Source organism: Mustela erminea, chromosome 7 (genome assembly GCF_009829155.1).
Source record: "Mustela erminea isolate mMusErm1 chromosome 7, mMusErm1.Pri, whole genome shotgun sequence".
Classification (NCBI taxonomy): domain Eukaryota; kingdom Metazoa; phylum Chordata; class Mammalia; order Carnivora; family Mustelidae; genus Mustela; species Mustela erminea.
Genome location: NC_045620.1, coordinates 102,077,633 through 102,096,958, shown reverse-complemented (window position 1 = coordinate 102,096,958; position 19,326 = coordinate 102,077,633). Strand labels below are relative to the sequence as shown.

At 45.8% G+C, this 19,326-nt stretch overlaps 1 protein-coding gene across 4 annotated transcripts in view; it reads left to right on the top strand.

Annotated features, from left to right (window-relative positions):
* Positions 1-1,096: 1,096 nt before the first annotated feature.
* REEP1 (receptor accessory protein 1) overlaps positions 1,097-19,326 on the top strand; it is a 104,448-nt gene continuing 86,218 nt past the window's right edge. For 3 of the 4 annotated variants that reach the window (XM_032352684.1, XM_032352687.1, XM_032352686.1), the window contains exon 1: positions 1,097-1,386. In XM_032352684.1, coding sequence (XP_032208575.1) covers positions 1,355-1,386 — 32 coding nt within the window. In that variant the 5' untranslated portion in view covers positions 1,097-1,354. The remainder of the gene's footprint in view (positions 1,387-19,326) is intronic. The other variant, XM_032352685.1, reaches the window with a different exon arrangement.

The window sequence follows — 19,326 nt, the reverse complement described above, 5'->3', positions numbered from 1 at the left end:
TCCAGCCTCTTTCCGTCAAAGTCTGAGGTCTCCTTGCCTCTGCTAGTAAGCAAGCCATGTTGGGCAGGGCTCCTTTAAAGAAAGCTTCAAGCTAGCTCTCTCTGGTGCCTCTCACATCTGACACTAAATTATACATGACATGAGCATCAGTAAAGGGGAATAGTGCTCTGGGAGAGCACCACGGAGGGGGATGAGGAAGGCAGAGGCAGAACAGAGGAAAAAAGTGGACAAAGGTTTTCCAAGCATAAGGGAATAATATATCAGAACTTATATAATAAGGGCCAGGACCCAGGTGAGAAAAGTGAGGCATTTGTATTAGGGGCAAAATTTAAGGGCGTGCCATAAAATGCAGTTATCAAGATAAATAATATTTAATGCTATTTAAAAAAAATATCTAAGGGCCTGTGTATAGGATACCATTTTCCCGTTTGCTTAAGGCACCAGAATGCCTCTGCAGGGCACTGGTGCTATGCCGTAGCAGCTTCTAGCTTCTTCCTGGCCAATTCTACAAAGCAATGCTGGAGCGGCCCCCTAGGAAAGGCCTTCCTCAACAAATAACCTTTTATCTGAGTCTTGAAGAAGAAGGTGAGGCATGGAGTGTGTGAACAGGAGAGAGGGAATAGCATTTTGCAAATCCAAAATGCCTCAGTTGGAAAGAGTTAAATGGCTCTTTGGGGAATGGTGGTGGCAATGATTTTGCAGGCAAGGACCAGATTATGAAAAAATTCTTTAGTATTTTAACGAGGGGAGACAAATGCCCATATTTGTTCCTTATGCATATGATGCTTTGTTGGGGGACAGATTGGAGGGGTCAGGCCTGAATACAGGTAAGTCCCTTAGGAGGCTAGCGCAGGGTCCAAGTGAGGGATGACCGCATCCCCAACCAGAACAGGTGTAGCTAGATTCCCAAGGTCCAGGTCCAGGCCTTGTTTTCCCCCACCATAACCCTGAGGGTGGGGCAGCACCCAGGTGTCCTGCCGAAGGGGCCACCTCGGGGTTCCATTGGAGCGCCCCGCGCACCAGGGCGCGGAGGAACCGCCCAAATTCAGCCTCGGGCTGTGGCGATCGGGTCGGGGCGGGTCCCACGGGTGCCCGACCTGCTCACCGCCCAATCGCCGCGGGCCCGCCGAGCCCCGGGGGGCTGGGGCCGCCGCCGCCGCCGCCGCCGCCGGAACGTGCCGCGGCTGCGCTGACGCGCGAGCGCCGGGCAGGGCGGCGGGCGCGCTCAGTCTGGTGGCGGCGGCGGCCGTGCGCGGACGGACGTTGCCGGAGCGCCGCAGCCGCCCGCTCCGCCAGCAGACGAGCCGAGCCGCGCCGCGTTGCCGGCGCCCGCTCGCCCACCCGCCCGCCCGCCATGGTGTCATGGATCATCTCCAGGCTAGTGGTGTAAGTGGCTTTCCCCGCGCCCCTTCCTTCCCCTCCTTCTCCGCCCCTGGCCCCCGGGCTGCGCGGGCCCCTGCAGCGCCCGGCCCCGTTCGCTCCGGCTATTAATACCCGGCGGCCGCTAAATTTAGCAGGTACAGTAGCTGCCGAGGACGCCTGCAAGCGGGCGACACAGGACGCCGCTGCTGCCCTGCGGGCCCGGGCCTGGGCGCGGGGGACAGGCGGGCGGGGCGGCGAGGGCGGGGGCGCACGGGGACTGAGCTGGCTGCGCCCCGCAGCGCCCCGGCCGCTTTTGTTCCCCTAGTGGGTGGGATTTGCGGAGGCCCCGAATGGGCGCGCCGCGGGGACACGCGTCTGTCTCCTTTGGGAGAAACGCTGGCGGGGTCTGCCGTCGCCGCGCCGCGCCGCCGCGCTTTTGTCAGGTGAAAATGACAGAGCCCAGCCGAGCCTGGGGCGCTGCCTGGAGGGGTCGGCGCGGAGAAGGGTGGAGAGATGAAGGAGGGGCTCCGATTGGGATTGAAAGAATACTCCTTTTTCGGTTTCTCAGATTGACAGCGGTAAAGGCAAGTAGGACACAGCGGGGACGTGTAGGAATCTTGGGGCAGACGCCTGGCGGACCTCATGTCTGATTCCTTTGGCGGGGGTCTGAGGGAGAGATAGGGGCAGGCATCTCCAGAAATTCACGGGAAATTTCGAAGTGACAGCCGCTCAGGTGGTGGCAGTGACACCTCCCAGGCCTTGTAGGAGAGCGCAGAGTCATCTGGGGTGAGGCCTCTGTGAAGTCATTGGGGGTGGGTGTGGGGGGCGTTTTTCTCTGTCAAGCCCCAGAGCTGAGTAGAAATTTGAAGAGCTCCTTTCCTCGTGGATTTATTTCCCTTTGGAGCTACACATGGCTGTAGCAGTTCCTCTCCTTCCCTAACCATTTTTGCCTGAGTCAGGACAGATTTGCCACCTGCTCAGGGGAGCCAGGGCTGAAATTGGCCTGGAGAGTGTGGGTGGGAGGTGCACCTCAGGCTCTTTCTTTGTCTGGGAAAGAGGGGCTCCAGACTCTGGTTCATTGTGCACCATCACTCCCAACGTTGTGAAATATCTCCCATCTCCTGTCCTTCTTTACTGATTTTCTAAGAAGCAGCCAGAGGCAGCCTTCTGAAGTCATTCTCAGCATTGTAGCCCTGCCACCATTCTGGGCTTTCATCCCAAAGCCAGTGTTTGTGCCTGCTGGCCCCCAAGTCATCCATTCTATGCAGCCCTCTCCACAGCTGTTGCGGACTGCTGGGGTTTGTGCTATACCTCGAGGTGGCATGTTAAATATTTAGAAGATTTCTGAGGGCAGAGCTGGCATGAATAATACAGGGAAGCAACTGGAACGCCTTGCCCCACCTCATGCCTGACCAAGGCCTGTCTTGCCTTCAGGGTGGTATTTTTTTCTCCTGAACTAGTGTGTGATCTTCATATTTGGCAGTGACTTCTGGGGAGCCCTCAGGGTGTGGCCGGAGACTCCCATTGGCCTGGCTGGAGAGCTCATTTTCTATAGGTTCTACTGCACTAGGACTGGCCCCCTGGAGAGTGAGAGCTTCTAGTCTGGGGTCCATGTGACCATCTTTAATTTTATGAGCATTCCTCCTCTCCTACTACACAAGGCAGCTGAGTGGGGTAGAGAAAAGAGGCATCACTTGGGAAGGGTCTCAGTGTTGCTGTTATTTTTTAAAACCATGCTACCCAGAAGTGAAGCTTCAGAGAACTTAAATGACAGGAGAACTGCCCCTCAGGTCAGCCCAGGACCCTCTGCCCCAAGGGAGAATTTGTGGGATTTGGGGGTGTTATTTCCTCCATCAACTCCAAAAGGTCAGGGATACCCCCTATCTCCTGATCACTGTCTTTATAGAAACCCAACATGGAAGTGTCAGGTGTCAATTATTAAAAACCAATTTAGTTAGCAGTACCGGTTTCACTTAAATAATAACCTGCTCATTATAGGAAAATCAGAAAATATAGATAAATAGATTGAAAATCATCCACATTATCACCACACAGAGATAGCTAATGGTAATTGTGAAAGGTCTCGTCTTCAAGATGTTTTTCCTATGCATGTATGCACATACATTTATATTTCTAGTTCAAGGAATTTATTCATTCAGCCCAAATTTCCGCATCTCTCTTAGCAAGGAATAGGAATACTGAATTTGGAGTCAGAAAACCCTTGGTTCAAATCCCAGTTCTGTCTCTTGCCAACAGATGCCAGTTCACAAGAGATCCTAGTTCAGGAGCTAGTTAACCTCATGTTGCCGTTACAAAGATTTCAAGAACACGTGATTCATAAATTGTGGAGCATTTCCGTTCCTCCACCACACACCAGATAATTAAGAGAGGGCCGAGGTAAGAGCTCTGGAAGGGGCTCTCAGACTTAATCTACTCCTGTGTTTTGCAAATTGGCTTCCCTGAGGACCACACAGCCTGAGTGGGTGGGCTCTGGGCTCCCAGCCCTGATCAATGGGAGTAACTCCCTCTTTGTTTGGTTTGTATATTCGGGTTCTAAATAAAAAATAATTTGAGAAATATATAGATTTTAGCACTAATGAAAACCACCCATTCCTTCTCCCCTCTCATCTGTAAAACTGTAGAGGGAGTGTGCCTTGCCCAAGGACACAAGGTGAACTGGTGAAGAAAACAGGCTCTGGATTTTTGGTCCGATGCCTTTTCTACCTGTGCCCATCCTTGACAGTTGTCTGAAATTGACCTCTTTCAAGCTCCCAAGACCTTTGCTCTGGCATCCTGTGATTTTTGTCCACCAGTCCCATTTCCTATAAGAAACTTTTTCAGGGCTTTGTAAGCCTCTGTGACATGAAAGAACATTTAAGGAAGACCTATCCCTGTGTTCTGAGGATGGAGAGGGAGTGTCTTCCTTCCAACCAGATCCCTCAAGACAAGCTGATGGTGTCCAGGCAGAGCCACATGGTGCTTGTAGATACCTATCTTGCCATTGGCTCTGAGTGTTTTTAGGACTGGAACTATGGCTTATTTCCCTTCGTTTATGACTGGCCTGCTTGCCTCGTTTACAAGACTTAGTTTTCTTTACAAAGAACTCAAGCCTTAGGCACCAGTGAATTTTTAACTGGGGAGAGTAGGTTTATGTGCCCTGGAGGATTCACAAAGAGGTTGCTTTCTGCCTTCTTGGGAGAATGCACTATCTTGAAGCATTTATTCCAAGGAGCAGGTGTTGGTCGCATTGTCTTTGGACAGAATTTTGGCTGAGGCCCAGGATGTTGGCTAAATGAATCCAGAGCTTCCCCTTTGGTTATTGGACCAAAACTCCAGTTTGCTGTGTGGGGAAAAGAGAGTTCTAATTTTAACAATTCTCCAAATAACTAAAAGCTGTACAGAAGAAACCCTTATTTTCACAGTGCACTTCCTTAAAAAAAAAAAAAAAAAAAGTTTTTAGAAGGTCCAGTCTGATGTTTAAGAGAGTCTTAGTTTAATGGCTACAGATCTGGCTATGTCCCAGGACTGTGATTTGGAGCATAAAGTCTATCTGTCCCAGTCAAGGATGTACAAATGAAGAAGACTAGGAAGAATGTGAGTTGTCCTCAAGATATTCTCCAACTGTTGCAAAACAAATGGAAATAAATGAAAAGGCCTTACATCCTTAAACATGGACTTGCCTTTCTTTGGAGCTTGCTTTTAAAAAGTGGAATGCAGAAAAATGATCCCATTAATTGGAGGTTTAGGTTGGTTGAGGATTTATTTCCTGGCACTCTGGCATGGTATAGGGTAGGAGCTGGGTAAATCTTTCAGTTGAATCACGAGAGGGGAAGTGTTGAGCTGGATGTCAGAGGATTTGGGGTCTAGTCCCAGCACTGGATTGACCCACTGTTCTAATCCGGAGGGTGCCTGTTCTCACCCTGGGGCCCTGCTCCTGGTCTGTGAAATAAGGCTGTGGACCAGTATCACGCTGGAGGTCCTGGTGCCCCTCTAGACCCCTTCCTTGTCCCCTACTCCCTCAGCTGGCCCACATGCACCGTGTTTATAAACAAGAGGAATATCCTCAGGAAGTGAAAAATACCAAATTCAATTTCACTGCTGTTCTGCTGCCTTGGTCTTTTGTTTATTAATCTTGCCTGCCTGCTGGGAAGTTGCTTCTGGGCACTTTCCTCCATTGTGTCTTCTTTGAAGGTTAGCTGACAAGTGAGGGTCTTACCTGGTTATGACTGGCTCAGTTTCCCCTTCCTTCTGAAGTGAGCTATCGTTTTTGGAGCGTGTATTATTTGCAAGAGGAAGAGAATGACAGAAGAGGGAGTCAGGCCCTCAGTGGCCACCTACTGAGGCTGCCATTTTGTTTCATCTGTGTGTGTGTGTGTGTGTGTGTGTGTGTGCACGTGCGCACGTGCTTGCGTGCATTTTTCAAGGAGGTTCCAGAGGCTGGTGGGGATGGGAGGACAATAGTCACAACGCATGGCTTGTTTGGACTTTCATTGTCTGGGATGAGCCACGCACATGCCCAACTGGTTGCCAGGATTCTTGGTGTCAGTGAGAATTTTTCCAAGAATCAGCAAGAGCTCAGGGGGTTTGCATTTGGGTTATGAGGATGTTTTCCTCTCACTTCTGGGCCTTGGATGGATTGGCCCTGATGGGTTGGAAGATGGATCGTTCTATATGTTTGTTTTGAACTTTCAACTCTCATGTCTTCACACAGAAGCACATTGTTTTCCCTTTGGGTTTTCTTTAGTTGCACCCAGGGGCTTTTCTGGGATTACAAAAAAAAAAAAAAAAAAAGAAAAGAAAGAAAGAAATATAGATAAAGGACCAAGTACTTGGCACCCAGTCGGGATGTCTGAAGGATCTTGGCAGGTAATCTGGTGCAGGCCTTCAAGCATGGCGCGCGTACCTAGACCAGGAATTGCAAGTGAGTTTCATTCATGATTGATAGGAGGCTGCCTGGGATACTATCGTGGCAAGTAGGACTCTGGATGGGACTCCATGGGGTAGGAGTACTGCGAATGTTTCGTGCAAGGAAGAGGATAATGAGGGGCACACCTGTTGGTTCAGTATTGGCTCTCCTAGACTTAGTCCATTTGTGATCTGAGAACCCCTCTGTCAGAATTTTATACATTGTCCTCAGTTAGTAAACAGAGCTGCATTCTTTTTTTTTTTTTTTAAGATTTTATTTATTTATTTGACAGAGATCACAAGTAGGCAGAGAGGCAGGCAGAGAGAGAGGAGGAAGCAGGCTCCCTGCTGAGCAGAGAGCCCGATGCAGGGCTCGATCCCAAGACCCTGGGATCATGACCTGAGCTGAAGGCAGAGGCTTTAACCACTGAGCCACCGAGGCATCCCTAGAGCTGCATTCTTTACCTAAGTTTGCATCCCCTCCTAAACATCCCACCTCCAGTAGGCCTTGTCAGTCACTGGCAGTTGTAGGCCAAAGGTCCTTCTTCTTGCCAGTACCCGGGCTATCCAGCCTGGTGGCTCTCTCAGCTGCCTCTTTCCTCTTAGTACCATCATTTATATATCACATTTTCCCTTTCTTTCTTTGCCTTTCTCCAGTCATTAAATTCTACCCTGGCCTTCTCTTGGGTGCTCATGCATTCACATCCTTTCTACCTCCTTGTAGGGTCTATGGATGATCCTCTGGGCTTCAAAAGGAGATTCCCCTTCCCTTCTTGGCAACATACCCCATCCTACTGTCCTCCGCTCAGCCAGAGGAGTGGGCATGTGACCCAAGCCTAGCTGCACATTTCCCTGGGCACAGAGATTGGTCCAGAGGTGGGTGTGTGACCTAAACTGAGGCACCAGGTCTTTCCCCAGAGCTTGTTGATTTGGAGCTAAAAGAAAACAGCCTTGGCCTATAGGGTCCAGAGCTGGAAAGACGTGAAGGTGAGGCTGTTGGTGGCTACACCCCCTGGCACACGGAGAAGGCCTGTAGGCCAAAGGGGAGAATTTGGCAATGCACAGGTAAATGGAGAGGAGATACTGGTTTGTGTATGTACCTCTCTCTCCTTAAGGATCATGTCTGTTTCTTTGTTTGCCTCACACCTTTCTTCATGTGTAGTGGGTGCCAGTAAGAGAGTTAGGACCTGGCTACTTAAATAGTGTCTGTGTACCAGCAGCACTGGCATCCCTGAGAGCTGGTTAGGAATGCAGAATCCCGGGTCCCACCAAGACCTAGTGAATCTGCCTCGTATCAAGATTCTCATGAAGCTCGGGAATCGCTGAGTCAGATATCATCATCTCTCCTGTGAAATTAAAGAAATGGGCTTGTCTGAGGTTCCCATCACTGGCTGTAGAACCAGAATTCAACCCCAAATGGGCCATTTGTGCTGGACTGTGATTCATCTTTCTTGGTTCTGAGTGGTCAAAACCCTGACTTTTTATGCATTCTGAATGGCCTCATTGCACTCCCCCAACCAAGTGCCCAACTGCAAAACTTTCACAGATGGGCTACCTAGTTGTGATTTGTGTAGAATTTAGTTTGCCTGACTTTGGGTTCAGGCTGCCAAGACAATGCCCGTCAGACGTAATATTAGGCTGAGCGGATCATGCTATTCAGAGGAGAGTGGGACACAGCCCACCTTGAGAAAGAGGCATGGTAAGCACAGTCAGCTGATGCTGGGGACTTAGAGTGGATTTTCAGAAACAGGCAGGGATTTTTTCTCACGAGCAGAAGTGGCCGAGAACCAGTGGTCCCCATGTGTCCCTCTTGAGGAAGCTGCAAGGATACAGCAGGATCTGTAACCTCTTCGATCCTGTGTCCTGCGGAATCCAGTTTTATCAGGGAGTGCTCTCGGCTCTGTCTTCAGACTGCTTCTCCGTCCAACTGAGTCCTCCTTCCATTGCCACCATCATGTTCCAACCCCATTTCTACTCTCCTGGACCATTTCAAAACCCTCCTAATTGTTTTCCCTGCTTCTATGCCTGTCCCTCCAATGATTTATTTCAAATATAAGATAGCTCATAGCGTTCCCCTGCCATTTAAAAATTGTCCAGAGGACTTCTGTGACATTAATTATAAAATTCAGTTTCCTTACCATGTCATGAGACTCAGCAAGGCCTGGCCCCTGCCCACTGTCCTGAACTCACCTTGTGCTGCTCTCCCCACACTCAGCTGTGGCTTCCCCACGATTCCTGGAAGGCGGCAGGCTGGTCTCACTCAAGGACCTTTGCCCTTGCTGTTCCCCCTGCCCAGGACACATTCACCTAGGTGGTCCATGGTCGTCACCCTCTTTCCATTTAGGTCTCTGCTCAAATGTCACCTCTTTTTCTGACCCTCTTCTCCAAAATACATCTCACATACCACTCGATCCCCTTTGCACTCCCTGAAATTATGTTTTTAATTCATTTATTAACTGGCTTGTGGTCTGTCTCTTCACATAGAATTTGATCTCTATGACTTCTGAGACTCTCATCTTGTTCACAGCTGTTTTCCCAGTGCCTAAAGTACTGCCATGCTCACACTAGGTGTTTAAAAAATACTTGTTGAGTTAATGATGGCTCAGTATTCCTTTTGGGGTGAGAAGATCCTTTTTTGCACCCACATTGGTAGAACCTTGATTTGTGACTATGGCAAGTTACTTGACCCTCTAAGCCTCCATTTTCTCATCTGTAAAATGAAAGACTGAAATCCTGTTTCTGGCAGGATGAAAAACTAAATGGTTTGGAAGTCCTCTCATAATAAAACTGAATTTTAAAATTTACAAAAGTTTTGGATAAAATATAAGTGTTCCTCTCAATAGCATAGCTGAGGCTTTAGGTGAATAAGGGAATTTGCCAAAAGACAGAGCAGAGGGGGAATCATTTCACAGGGGTGTAAGCTAGTGCTGCAGAAGGGGCTTACCAGACTTTACTGGATTGTCCTGAACGTAGCAGGAATCAGCAGTCATTTTGTTATCCTCTCCCAGGAATTTGGAACAAGATGCAGGACACATAACTCCTCTCTGCTCCATGATGTCCGGTCTTCACTGGGATGCTGCAAATGGCAGTGGCAGACTGGACATCTCTTCCTTTTCATGTGTTCCAAGGCCTCTCCATGTGGTCTTCCTATGTGACTTTTTCCAGCACGGAGGTCTGAAGACCTCAGACTTCTTATGTGGTCACTTAGGGCTCCAAGAGTGAATGTCCAAGAAGCAACAGTAGAAACCCTAGGACTTCTTCTGACCTGGCATCAGAAGTCCCAGGATAACACTTTTGCATTCTATTGGCCAAGCACATACTATGGCCAACCTAGATTTGAAGGGAGGCAGACTAGACTCCACCTTTCAGTGGGAGGGATAGCAAATAATTTGCAACCATCTTTAATATACCAGTCAAGAGGATTGGCTTAGCTTGGTTTTAATATCAACATAGAGAAAAGAGGGGCCCTTGGGTCTGTGGAGATAATAAGTCAGAGCTGAACACTTGCATATAACTGAAACTTGAAGCACTATTCTGCAGTGAAGTTCTGAGTAGAAGGATAGACCCATAAGTACAGGGAAATTGACAGCGAAGCTTGTCTGTCTTGCCCTGGGTTCTTGGTGGGAGAAAAAATCTCCCTTGGGACTTTGAAACCATCCATGGACCTGTCCTCATATGGGTTTGGGGTCTTAAATGATTGCATCCTGCATGGTCAGAATATCCATGGCTGAGAGATTAACATAAAAATTAGTCTGGCCAGGGTTACTCCTGGATTATTTTGCAGAAATTAATCCAGTCACTCTAAGGGCCTACAATATACATTGGATTAGCTCAAAGACCATGAATTCGCACTTCAAAATTACAAAACACCTGAAGTAACAGCCACCGTTAAGCAGGAGTTAAATGCTACCAGCAGCAGGCTTAGCCCTCTAGACATAAATAAATAAATAACACACATATATTTAAAAATGTGTGTGTGTGTGTGTATATATATATATATATATATATATATATATATAATCTACAATAACTATTACCTAGAATCCTTTGAATAAGCCTTCCTAAGTGAAAAAATAAAGAGCTGAAAATACAAGAAAACAACAGATCCTGGGGCTGAGTAGGGAGAGGAATGGACCTACTGGAAAAGAAGCAATTCCAAAAGTAGAAAATAGAACACCTGGGTGGCTCAGTCAGTTGAGCATCTGCCTTTGGCTCAGGTCATGATCCCAGGGTCCTGAAATCTAGTTCTGTATCAGGCTCCCTGCTCAGTGGGGAGCCTGCTTCTCCCACTCCCTCTGCCCCTGCTTGTGATCTCTCTCTCAAATAAATAAATGAAATCTTTTTTTAAAAATAAGGAAAATAAAGTATTGAAATAAAAGCTCAGTGGATAGTTTTAAATGGTGAGAGATTGAACACCAAGGGAGGAATGTTTTCTACACTACATCTTAGAGTTGGAAGGCATTTTAGTGACTCAGGCTTTTATTTGATTGAGAAGGAAGGCAGGACCAGAGGGCTTAGGTCATTTACCAAGACTTGAGGCCAGGTCTTAGTTTCTGAAAGTGCTTAGTTTTATGTTGTTAACAGGGGTTGGATTAAGACCAGTGGTGACTAGAAGACCAACATTTGGTTTGATAGGACAGTATTTCTAGTAATTGTTGCTATGTGAGGCAACAAGTTCTTGGCTTCCAACCCTAAGACCTTCCAACTTTAAGACTATGATTTAAATATTTTCCATTACAGTGGTAGAGGAAGAGGGATAAGAGTTATTGGAAAGATTCTCTTTTTCAGTGGTTAGGCCTTCTGTCCTTGTACAAGACTGACTGATTCATTCATTCATTGATTCACTCTCTATTTATTGACCATGTGCTTTGTGCCAAGCCCTACCCTGGGTACCAGGAATATAAATATGAATGGATTCCAGTTCCATCTTTGAGAAGTTGATGAGGTCACATAGCCAGTCAGTGGGAAACTTGGACTTGGATTCAAATGTCCCCCACCCAACCAACACTCTTTCCATCAAGTGGGTCTTTTATGGGCATGTGTGAATGAGTTTTCTGGCTTTGGTTGGAAATTGTAAGAAGGAGCCCTTTCAGCAGGGGAAGTGGTGCATCTGACCTATGAAGGCATTGACCCACTGTTGCATCTGTCTGCCTGGGGAACTCTGTGGCATCCAGTGTTGGGAGAGAAGAGGCAGAGGAGAGAGGGGGTGTACTAAGTGAAGACAGGCTGGGACACACAGATGGGTGAGGTTGAGCATGCTCACCCACTATATTAGTCTGTAATTGCTGCTGTAAGAGCTATAAACTTGGTGGCTCAAAACAACAGAAATAAGTCTCTTAGAGTTTTGGAGGCCTGAATTTTGAAATGAGTCTTTTGTTGCTAAAATCCAGATGTTGGCGGGAGTTCTAGAAGCTCCAGGGGAAAATCCATTCCTTGCTTCTTCCAGCTTCTGGTGGCTGTTGGCATTCTTTGTGACCACATCTCTCCAGTCTCTGCTTCTGTCGTCACTTTGCCTTCTTTCTGTCTTCCTATCCTCCCCTGCCTCTCTCCTACAAGGACCCTTGTGATTACCTTTACAGCCCACCTAGAGCAACCGGGATCCTCTCCCGTCTCAAAATCCTTACCCACACCTGTCATGTTTCTTTTGCCATATAAGGTAACATTCCTAGGTTCTAGGGACTAGGCCCTGGATATTTGGGCAGGGGGGTTGTTATTCAGTCTCCCATGGCTGCTGGTTCTGCTCCCACTAAGCTGAAGAAAGCTCATCTAAAAACAGACTAAAGAAAGGTGAACACTCTGGGGTTCTAAGATCTTATTTTGTCTCCTTTTCCAGACTTACCTTGACTTGTAAAATGCAACAGAAAAGACTGCTAATAAATGGTGAAGGTATAATGGGTAACAATGCAGTAAACACTACTTTACTCAGTGCCTGTTGAAGAAATAGAACATTATGTTCATTGGATCAGTATACCCAACTTTTGATGGAGGTTAGGGTTCTTTCTAGATTTTTGTTTTTCTCTTTCATTCTTGTGAAGAGTGCTGCAGTGAACTGTCTTGTTTCTAGGTACACCTGTGCACAAATTTCTTTAGGAACAGAATGATTGAGGCATAGGGTATAGGCTTTTTTCACTTGCCCAAATAACATAAATTAAATTTTCATAGATGTATAAGTCTATTTCTGGGCTCTTTGTTGTATCCCATTAACCAATCTGATCCCGCACAAGGACCACACTGTATTAATTATATAACTTTATAAAAATTCTTGATATCTAAACTGGCAAGGCCCCTGCACATCTTGTTCTTCACAAATGGTTTTACAAGATGGTTTTCCTTCTGCGATAGATATACATATATATTTTTCATTATATATTGATTCCATATTTCAATATATATTCATATTCAATATACATTCATATATATATATAAAATGCATAATTATATATATGTATGTGTATATATATATATATATATATATATATATATATATATATATATAAAATTTCCGTTGCACCAGGGCTTTGCTGTCACTTGATATTGTCACACTTTAGAATTTTTGCCAGTCTGGTGGGTACAAAATGGAATCTCATTATGGTTTTAATTTGCATTTCCCTGAATACTAATGAGACTGAACATCTTTTCATATGTTTATTGCCCATTCCTGTTCTCTCTCCTGTGAAGGGCCTGTTCAAGTCTTGCCAAATTTTCTTTTGTCCTTACCTTATTAATTTGTAGGAGTTCTTTAAATATTCTAGACCCTAATTCTCTGTCACTTACGTGTTACAAATGTCTTTTCCCAGTCTGTGGTTTATTTTTCCTTTGTCTTTATGATGTATTTTGATGAACAGAAGTTCTTAATATTAAGTAATGGATTTATCCATTCTTTTCACTGGTAGTTTAGGCTTCTTATGTCCTAGGAATACCTTGCCTACCTGACATAATGAAGATATTCTCCTATATTGCTCCTAGCAGTTTCATTGTTTTGCCATTCACATTTAATTTCTTGCTCCATCTTGAGATGATTTTTGTATATGGTATGATGAAGGATGCCAGAATTTCTTCTTTTTTTTTAATAAATAAAATGTTGTCCTAGCACCATTTATTATAAAGTTCATTCTTTCTTTCCAGATCTGCAATGCCCAGCCTTGTCAAAAATTAAGTTTCTAAAGATGTGAGAGTTTGTTTCTGAGCTCCTTCTTCTGTTCCATTGAACAGTTTGGCTCTGCGACACTACCACTATCTTAATAGCCTCAGCTTTGCAAAAAGACTTGATGTCTGGAATGGCAAGCCCCCACCTTCAAGAGTGCCTTAGAACTTTCCTCTTTTTTTTTTTTTTAAGATATTTATTTATTTGCCAGAGCGGGGAGAGAAAGGGAGAGAGAGAGAGAGAATACAAGCAGGGGGAGTGGAGAGCAGAGGGAGAAGCAGGCTCCCTGCTGAGCAAGGAGCCCAACGTGGGACTTGATCCCAGGACCTTGGGATCATGACCTGAGCTGAAGGCAACCTCTTAACCAACTGAGCCACCCAAGTGTCCCGTACTTTCCTCTTTTTTATACAGTTTAGAATTATGTGTTATTGCAGACACACACTCACAGTTGCTCTAAAATCTGTTGGGAGTTTGACTGGAATAGCGTTGAATGTATGGACCAATGGAAATCTGATGTTCTTAAGGTAATGAGTGTTCTAATTCATAAACATGGTACCGATCTCTTTATTTAGGGCTTTAATTATATTCAGTAAACTTTTGTGAGTTTGGCTGTGTCTTCTATGTCGTTTGTTATATTTATTCCCAAATACTTGATATTTGTTGATGTCAGTATATTTAGCATCTTAAAATTTTCATCTTGCCGCTTTTTGTGAGAAAAATGAAAGCTTGCTAAACTGTAGATTCTTTTAGGATTTCCAGATAAATAGTCATGTCATCTGAGATTATAGCACAGTGTTGTGTCTTTGCAGCAATTATTCCCTTTTTTCCCTTCCCCTTACTGCAATGGTAAAACTCTCTAATGCAAGGTGACTTAAAGTGGTGATACTTAAAGTGGCATACTTGCTTTTTTATTCCTGATTTTAAAAGGAATGCGTCAACCTTCCCCTATAAAGTATTGTGTTTGCTGTAGGAGTTTCAGAAATAAACTTTATTACTCTAAGTTTCTTTCTATTCCTAGTTTCCTCTGAGTTTTTATAATGAATGATACTGTATTTTCTCTAATGCTTCCATTAAGATGACAATATATTTTTCTGGCTCTTAATCTATTAAGAGACAAGTTGTAATAATTATTTTTGCCATTAAGCCAACCTTGCCTTCTGGAATAAACTGAATTCAGTCACACATTTTTTTTTTTTTGTATTGTTAGAACAATCCTGGATTCAAATTGTTAATATTTAGTTAATATTTATATTTTTTAAAAATATATGTTTATGAGTGGTATTGGCTATCTTGTACTTATCTGATTTTAGTATTAATATTATGCTAGCCTCATAAATGAAGTTGAGGGTGTATCCTCTTTTTCTATGCTCTGGGATAGTCTATATAAGATCGGATTTCTTTTTGGGATAACTTAACAGCTAGGTGCTTTATATATGGGAAGATTTTAAACTAGTTATTACATTTCTTTAATGATTATAGATTTTCTCTATTTTCTTGAATCAGTTTTAGGTGAGGGCTTCATTCATCTAAAACATTTTTCCAAGTTATCATTAACATTGCTTCTGCATTCCATAACTTTTGACCTCTCTTCTAGCACACTCATTAGACGTAGGTTACATGTTCTTTTTTTTAAAAATTTTCTATTTTTTAAAGATTTTTATTTATTTATTTGTCAGAGAGAGATCACAAGTAGACGGAGAGGCAGGCAGAGAGAGAGAGAGAGAGAGGGAAGCAGGCTCCCTGCCGAGCAGAGAGCCCGACGCAGGACTCGATCCCAGGACCCTGAGACCATGACCTGAGCCGAAGGCAGTGGCTTAACCCACTGAGCCACCCAGGCGCCCAGGTTACATGTTCTTATTCTATCCCCATACATCTTCATTTCTTTCTGATTCCTTCTTCTGTCATTGCATTATGAATAACTTCCTTCATGTCAGTCTCCTCAGCCATTTCTACTCAGCTGCTGAACATCCATTGATTGTTAAATTTCAGCTATTATATTTTCAAATTTTTATTTAGTTGTTTCAGAATGGTGTGGATGTGTTTTATGGTTTGTGTTCCTTCCATCTTTTTTTCAAAAAAGATTTTATTTATTTATTTGACAGAAAGAGATCACAAGTAGGCAGAGAGGCAGGCAGAGAGAGAGGAGGAAGCAGGCTCTCTGCTGAGCAGAGAGCCCTACGGGGGCTCGATCCCAGGCAGCCAGGATCATGACCTGAGCCGAAGGCAGAGGCTTTAACCCACTGAGCCACCCAGGTGCCCCTTCCTTCCATCTTTTAAATTCAGATTTATTCCTCTACACATATTTATTTTATGTTCTGAGTCTGATCATTCCAGCATCTAAATTCTTCTTTTAGGTCTAATTCAACTATCTGTTGTTTCTTTTGGGTACATTGTATGTTTTCCAATTTAACATCAGTCTTCCTTTCTTTCCCTTCCCTTTCCTTTCTTCCTTCCTTCCTACTTTCCTTCCTTCCTTCCATCCTTTTCCCCATAAGCTTGTATTCTTTGGGACTTTATCTGTAGGAATACTTTGAGGCCTGGGTTAAAGGTAGGTTCCTCCAGACAATTGCATTTGCTTCTGCTGGGTGTCTAGAGGCATTACCAATATTAGAGCCCTAGAAAGTGAATTCTTGAGATTTTTTAATTTGACCACTTGGTTAGTATAAATTTGGGCTGCAAATGGGTGAAGGCAGGCTGTGGTTACAGATTCCCGGAGGGAAATACTGTTTTCTCTCCACCTACTCTCATGACTGAACAGTGGGTTTTGGGGTCTCCCAGGAGTCTGTGGATCATCTTTTGAGCACGGCTGGCTCTTCTGTACAAGTGAAAACCATTACCACACCCAAGAAAACCAACTCTAATTTTGCAGCAGCATCCAAAATGTATGTGGTCTGTACTCAGATTAACCCCAGTTTTTAAAAGTGTTTTGTGTATTTTTTTTTATTGTTACTCATTGGATCCAGTTCAAGTTTACACATTAAATTTGGCAATTGTGTCTTTTGACCGATCTAGAGCAGTTCTCTCCCCTACTTCTTGCCTCCCCCTGACTTTCTGAAGCATCTAAGCCAGCTGTGACAGAGACTTTTCTGGATTTGTCAGACTTGTCCTCTTGATGAGAGTCTGGTCAAATATCGTGCAGATGATGAGGGGTACCTCCTACCACCTTCTTTCAGGAGGACAGAATGTCAGACTCTCCCATAATTAGTGACACTAAACTTGACCACTTGGTAAAAAGATGTACAACTTATTTAAATCCAGAATTTTTAGTTGTTTTCAGTGGGAGGGTACATTAGAACATCTTATCTGACACTGTTAGATGGTCTCTTGATTCTTCATATTTGAAGTTTGAAGGTTCTATCAGAATTCTTTTGGTTCTAAGAGGAAAAATACAGTTCATGCTGCCTTACGTAACTTAAAGTTTAGATTGGCACTGACTTCAGGTGAGGCTTGATCCAGTAGCACAAGATTAGCGGTGGAGCAGCAGGTTCTCTTGGTCTGTGCATGAACCCGTGGTTAAGGCTGGCTCCCCTCATGGTCCCAAGAGGTTGCTGGAAGCTTCCAGGGGGGTTGAGTTTCTCACTGATGTCCGGCATAGGAGAGCATCTTCTGTGGGACACAAAAAAGTTTCTTCCCCCAGAAACTCCTAGCAAGCCCCTTGCTTTCCTGACTTTGGTCACACATCTGTCCCTGAGCCAATCCCTGTGGCTGGAGGATGTGATGTGCTGATTTATTTATAACAGCCAAGACCCACTCTGGACCTGGGGCTATGGTCAACTTCTCCAAAGCACAGGGGCTACATGGGACTCGGGGAAAGGACACAGGCAAATATCCACCAAAGTTTAGTTTCCATGACAACGTAAAAGACTCTACTGAGCACCCACTACATGACAGATCTCGTGCCAAGCCATTCTTTGTTCATTCAGCACAGGTGCTCCGTCACCCGGCATTTAGTGAGATGCTACTGTGGGCTGAGAGTTGGGCCACAACAAGAGAAATGGAGTCATTACCATTAGAGCAGTTTTCCATAAGGCTCTGTGTTGTCATTACTACAGCACGCATACAATGTGAGCATTACCATCTCTTTTCCAAATGATAAAACTGAAGCCCAGAGAGCTAAGTAGGCTGCCCCAGGTTCCCCAGCAAATTAGTGGTGGAGCTGTATGCTGAGAAACATGAGGTGGCCAGCAGCACCAGCTGGCCCCGGCCTGGGTGGGACTTGGGGTGTAGATTCTGGGCCCAGCTCTACCTGCATGGGCTGGATGATCATGGACTTCTCTTCCTCTTTGTGGTGCTGGGTGGAATCTCCTGGCATGTAGGTTCCCTGGTTGTTCACACCGCCCCCCTCCTCTGCTTGTCCTAGAAGTGTTGACTGCTCAGAGCAAGGTAGACCCTGTAACACCCGCTCAGCCCCTCACCAGAGTCTCAGGGGCCCTGCAGGGTCTTCAATGTTATGATGAGGAGCTGTGGGACAATAGACTAAGGAGGAAAGAGACAGGACCTTCAGGAACTGCCTCCTCCCACCCCTATGAGGGGAGAGAAGTGGGGATGAGGAGCACTGGATGGGCTGGTGAGCTGTTAGCGTGGCTTCTGTCCACCCAAACCCAAGAGAATCAATTTAAGGAGCTGCAGGATATGCTTTTGTCCTTCCTTGGTAGCAGTCTAGCCCGGTGACTGGGTTTCCTATCCTGGCCAGCCTGGCCTGGCCCGCCTGCACAACACACCTGTGTCCGCCTCATCTCAGGAGGGGCCGGGATCCCAACTCTGAGGTCAGCCTGGGCTAGTCCAGCCCCGCAGTGGCCTCTCCGGCCTGATGGAGGCTCAGCGCTTCCCTTAGGCAATTCATCGTGCTTTATGAGGCTCTGGGTGGGGAGGTGGTTTCCTGGCAAGGCACAGGCCACTCCCCGGCTGCCATGGATGCCTGGGAGCCTAGCTGCCGCCGTGGGCTGGCGGGCTGGCGGCAGGATGAGGTCAGCTGTGGTCACAGCATGCCCGCAACAGGCAAGAGGCTGTGGGGCTAGGTGACGTCGCTTGGTGGGGAGCTCTGATCTCGGGGGGCGGGACAGGGGCGGGGGACTGGAAGACAGCTTCCTGGGTAACTGAGCTCTACCAGTCCCTGAAGGTCAGTCCTTCCTTTACAGGAGTGTGCTACCTGATAGTTTTCAGCCTGCTCTCATGTCCATTGTTGGATATTGGGTCCTAAATGTGGTGGCTTCCAAGCTGGGAGCAGCCCGCATGTGCTTGTTTGCCGTACATGTTGTGCTGTATTTTATTTTACTCTCTTTTATTTTATTTTAATTTTTTGCCTTGCAGTATTTTAGATTTGACTCTGTTACCAACCTTTAACATTGAGAGATGAGGCACTTAAATCCAGATTTCTGTCTTTTGTTGGAAGAAACAGGAGATCTGGCACCCCAGGGTCATTCAGCTGGGGTCACTCAGCCCCACAGCTGAGCTGAGCTTCCCATGGACCTCATGCTCCCAGATCTCCTCAGCCTCTGCTTGGCCCAGTTCCGACAGGCTGCTGGTAGTTACCATTTCTCATTTTACACCTGGTTATTTCCATCCCCAGTATTTCCAGAGCAAGCTGGGGAAGTGGGTATTAGTATCCCCGTTTTGCCAGTGAGGTAACCAAGGCCCAAACTGGTTTCAGCATGTGGTGCAAGAACATAGTCATGGCCCCGTTCAGTCATGCCGCTTAATAGTTCTGTGGCCTGGGGCGCCTGGGTGGCTCAGTGGGTTAAGCCTCTGCCTTCAGCTCAGGTCATGATCTCAGTGCCCTGGGATCAAGCCCCACGTCGGGCTCTCTGCTCAGCGGTGAGCCTGCTTCCCCCTCTCTCTCTGCCTGCCTCTCTGCCTACTTGTGATCTCTCTCTCTGTCAAATAAATAAATAAATAAAATCTTTAAAAACAAAACA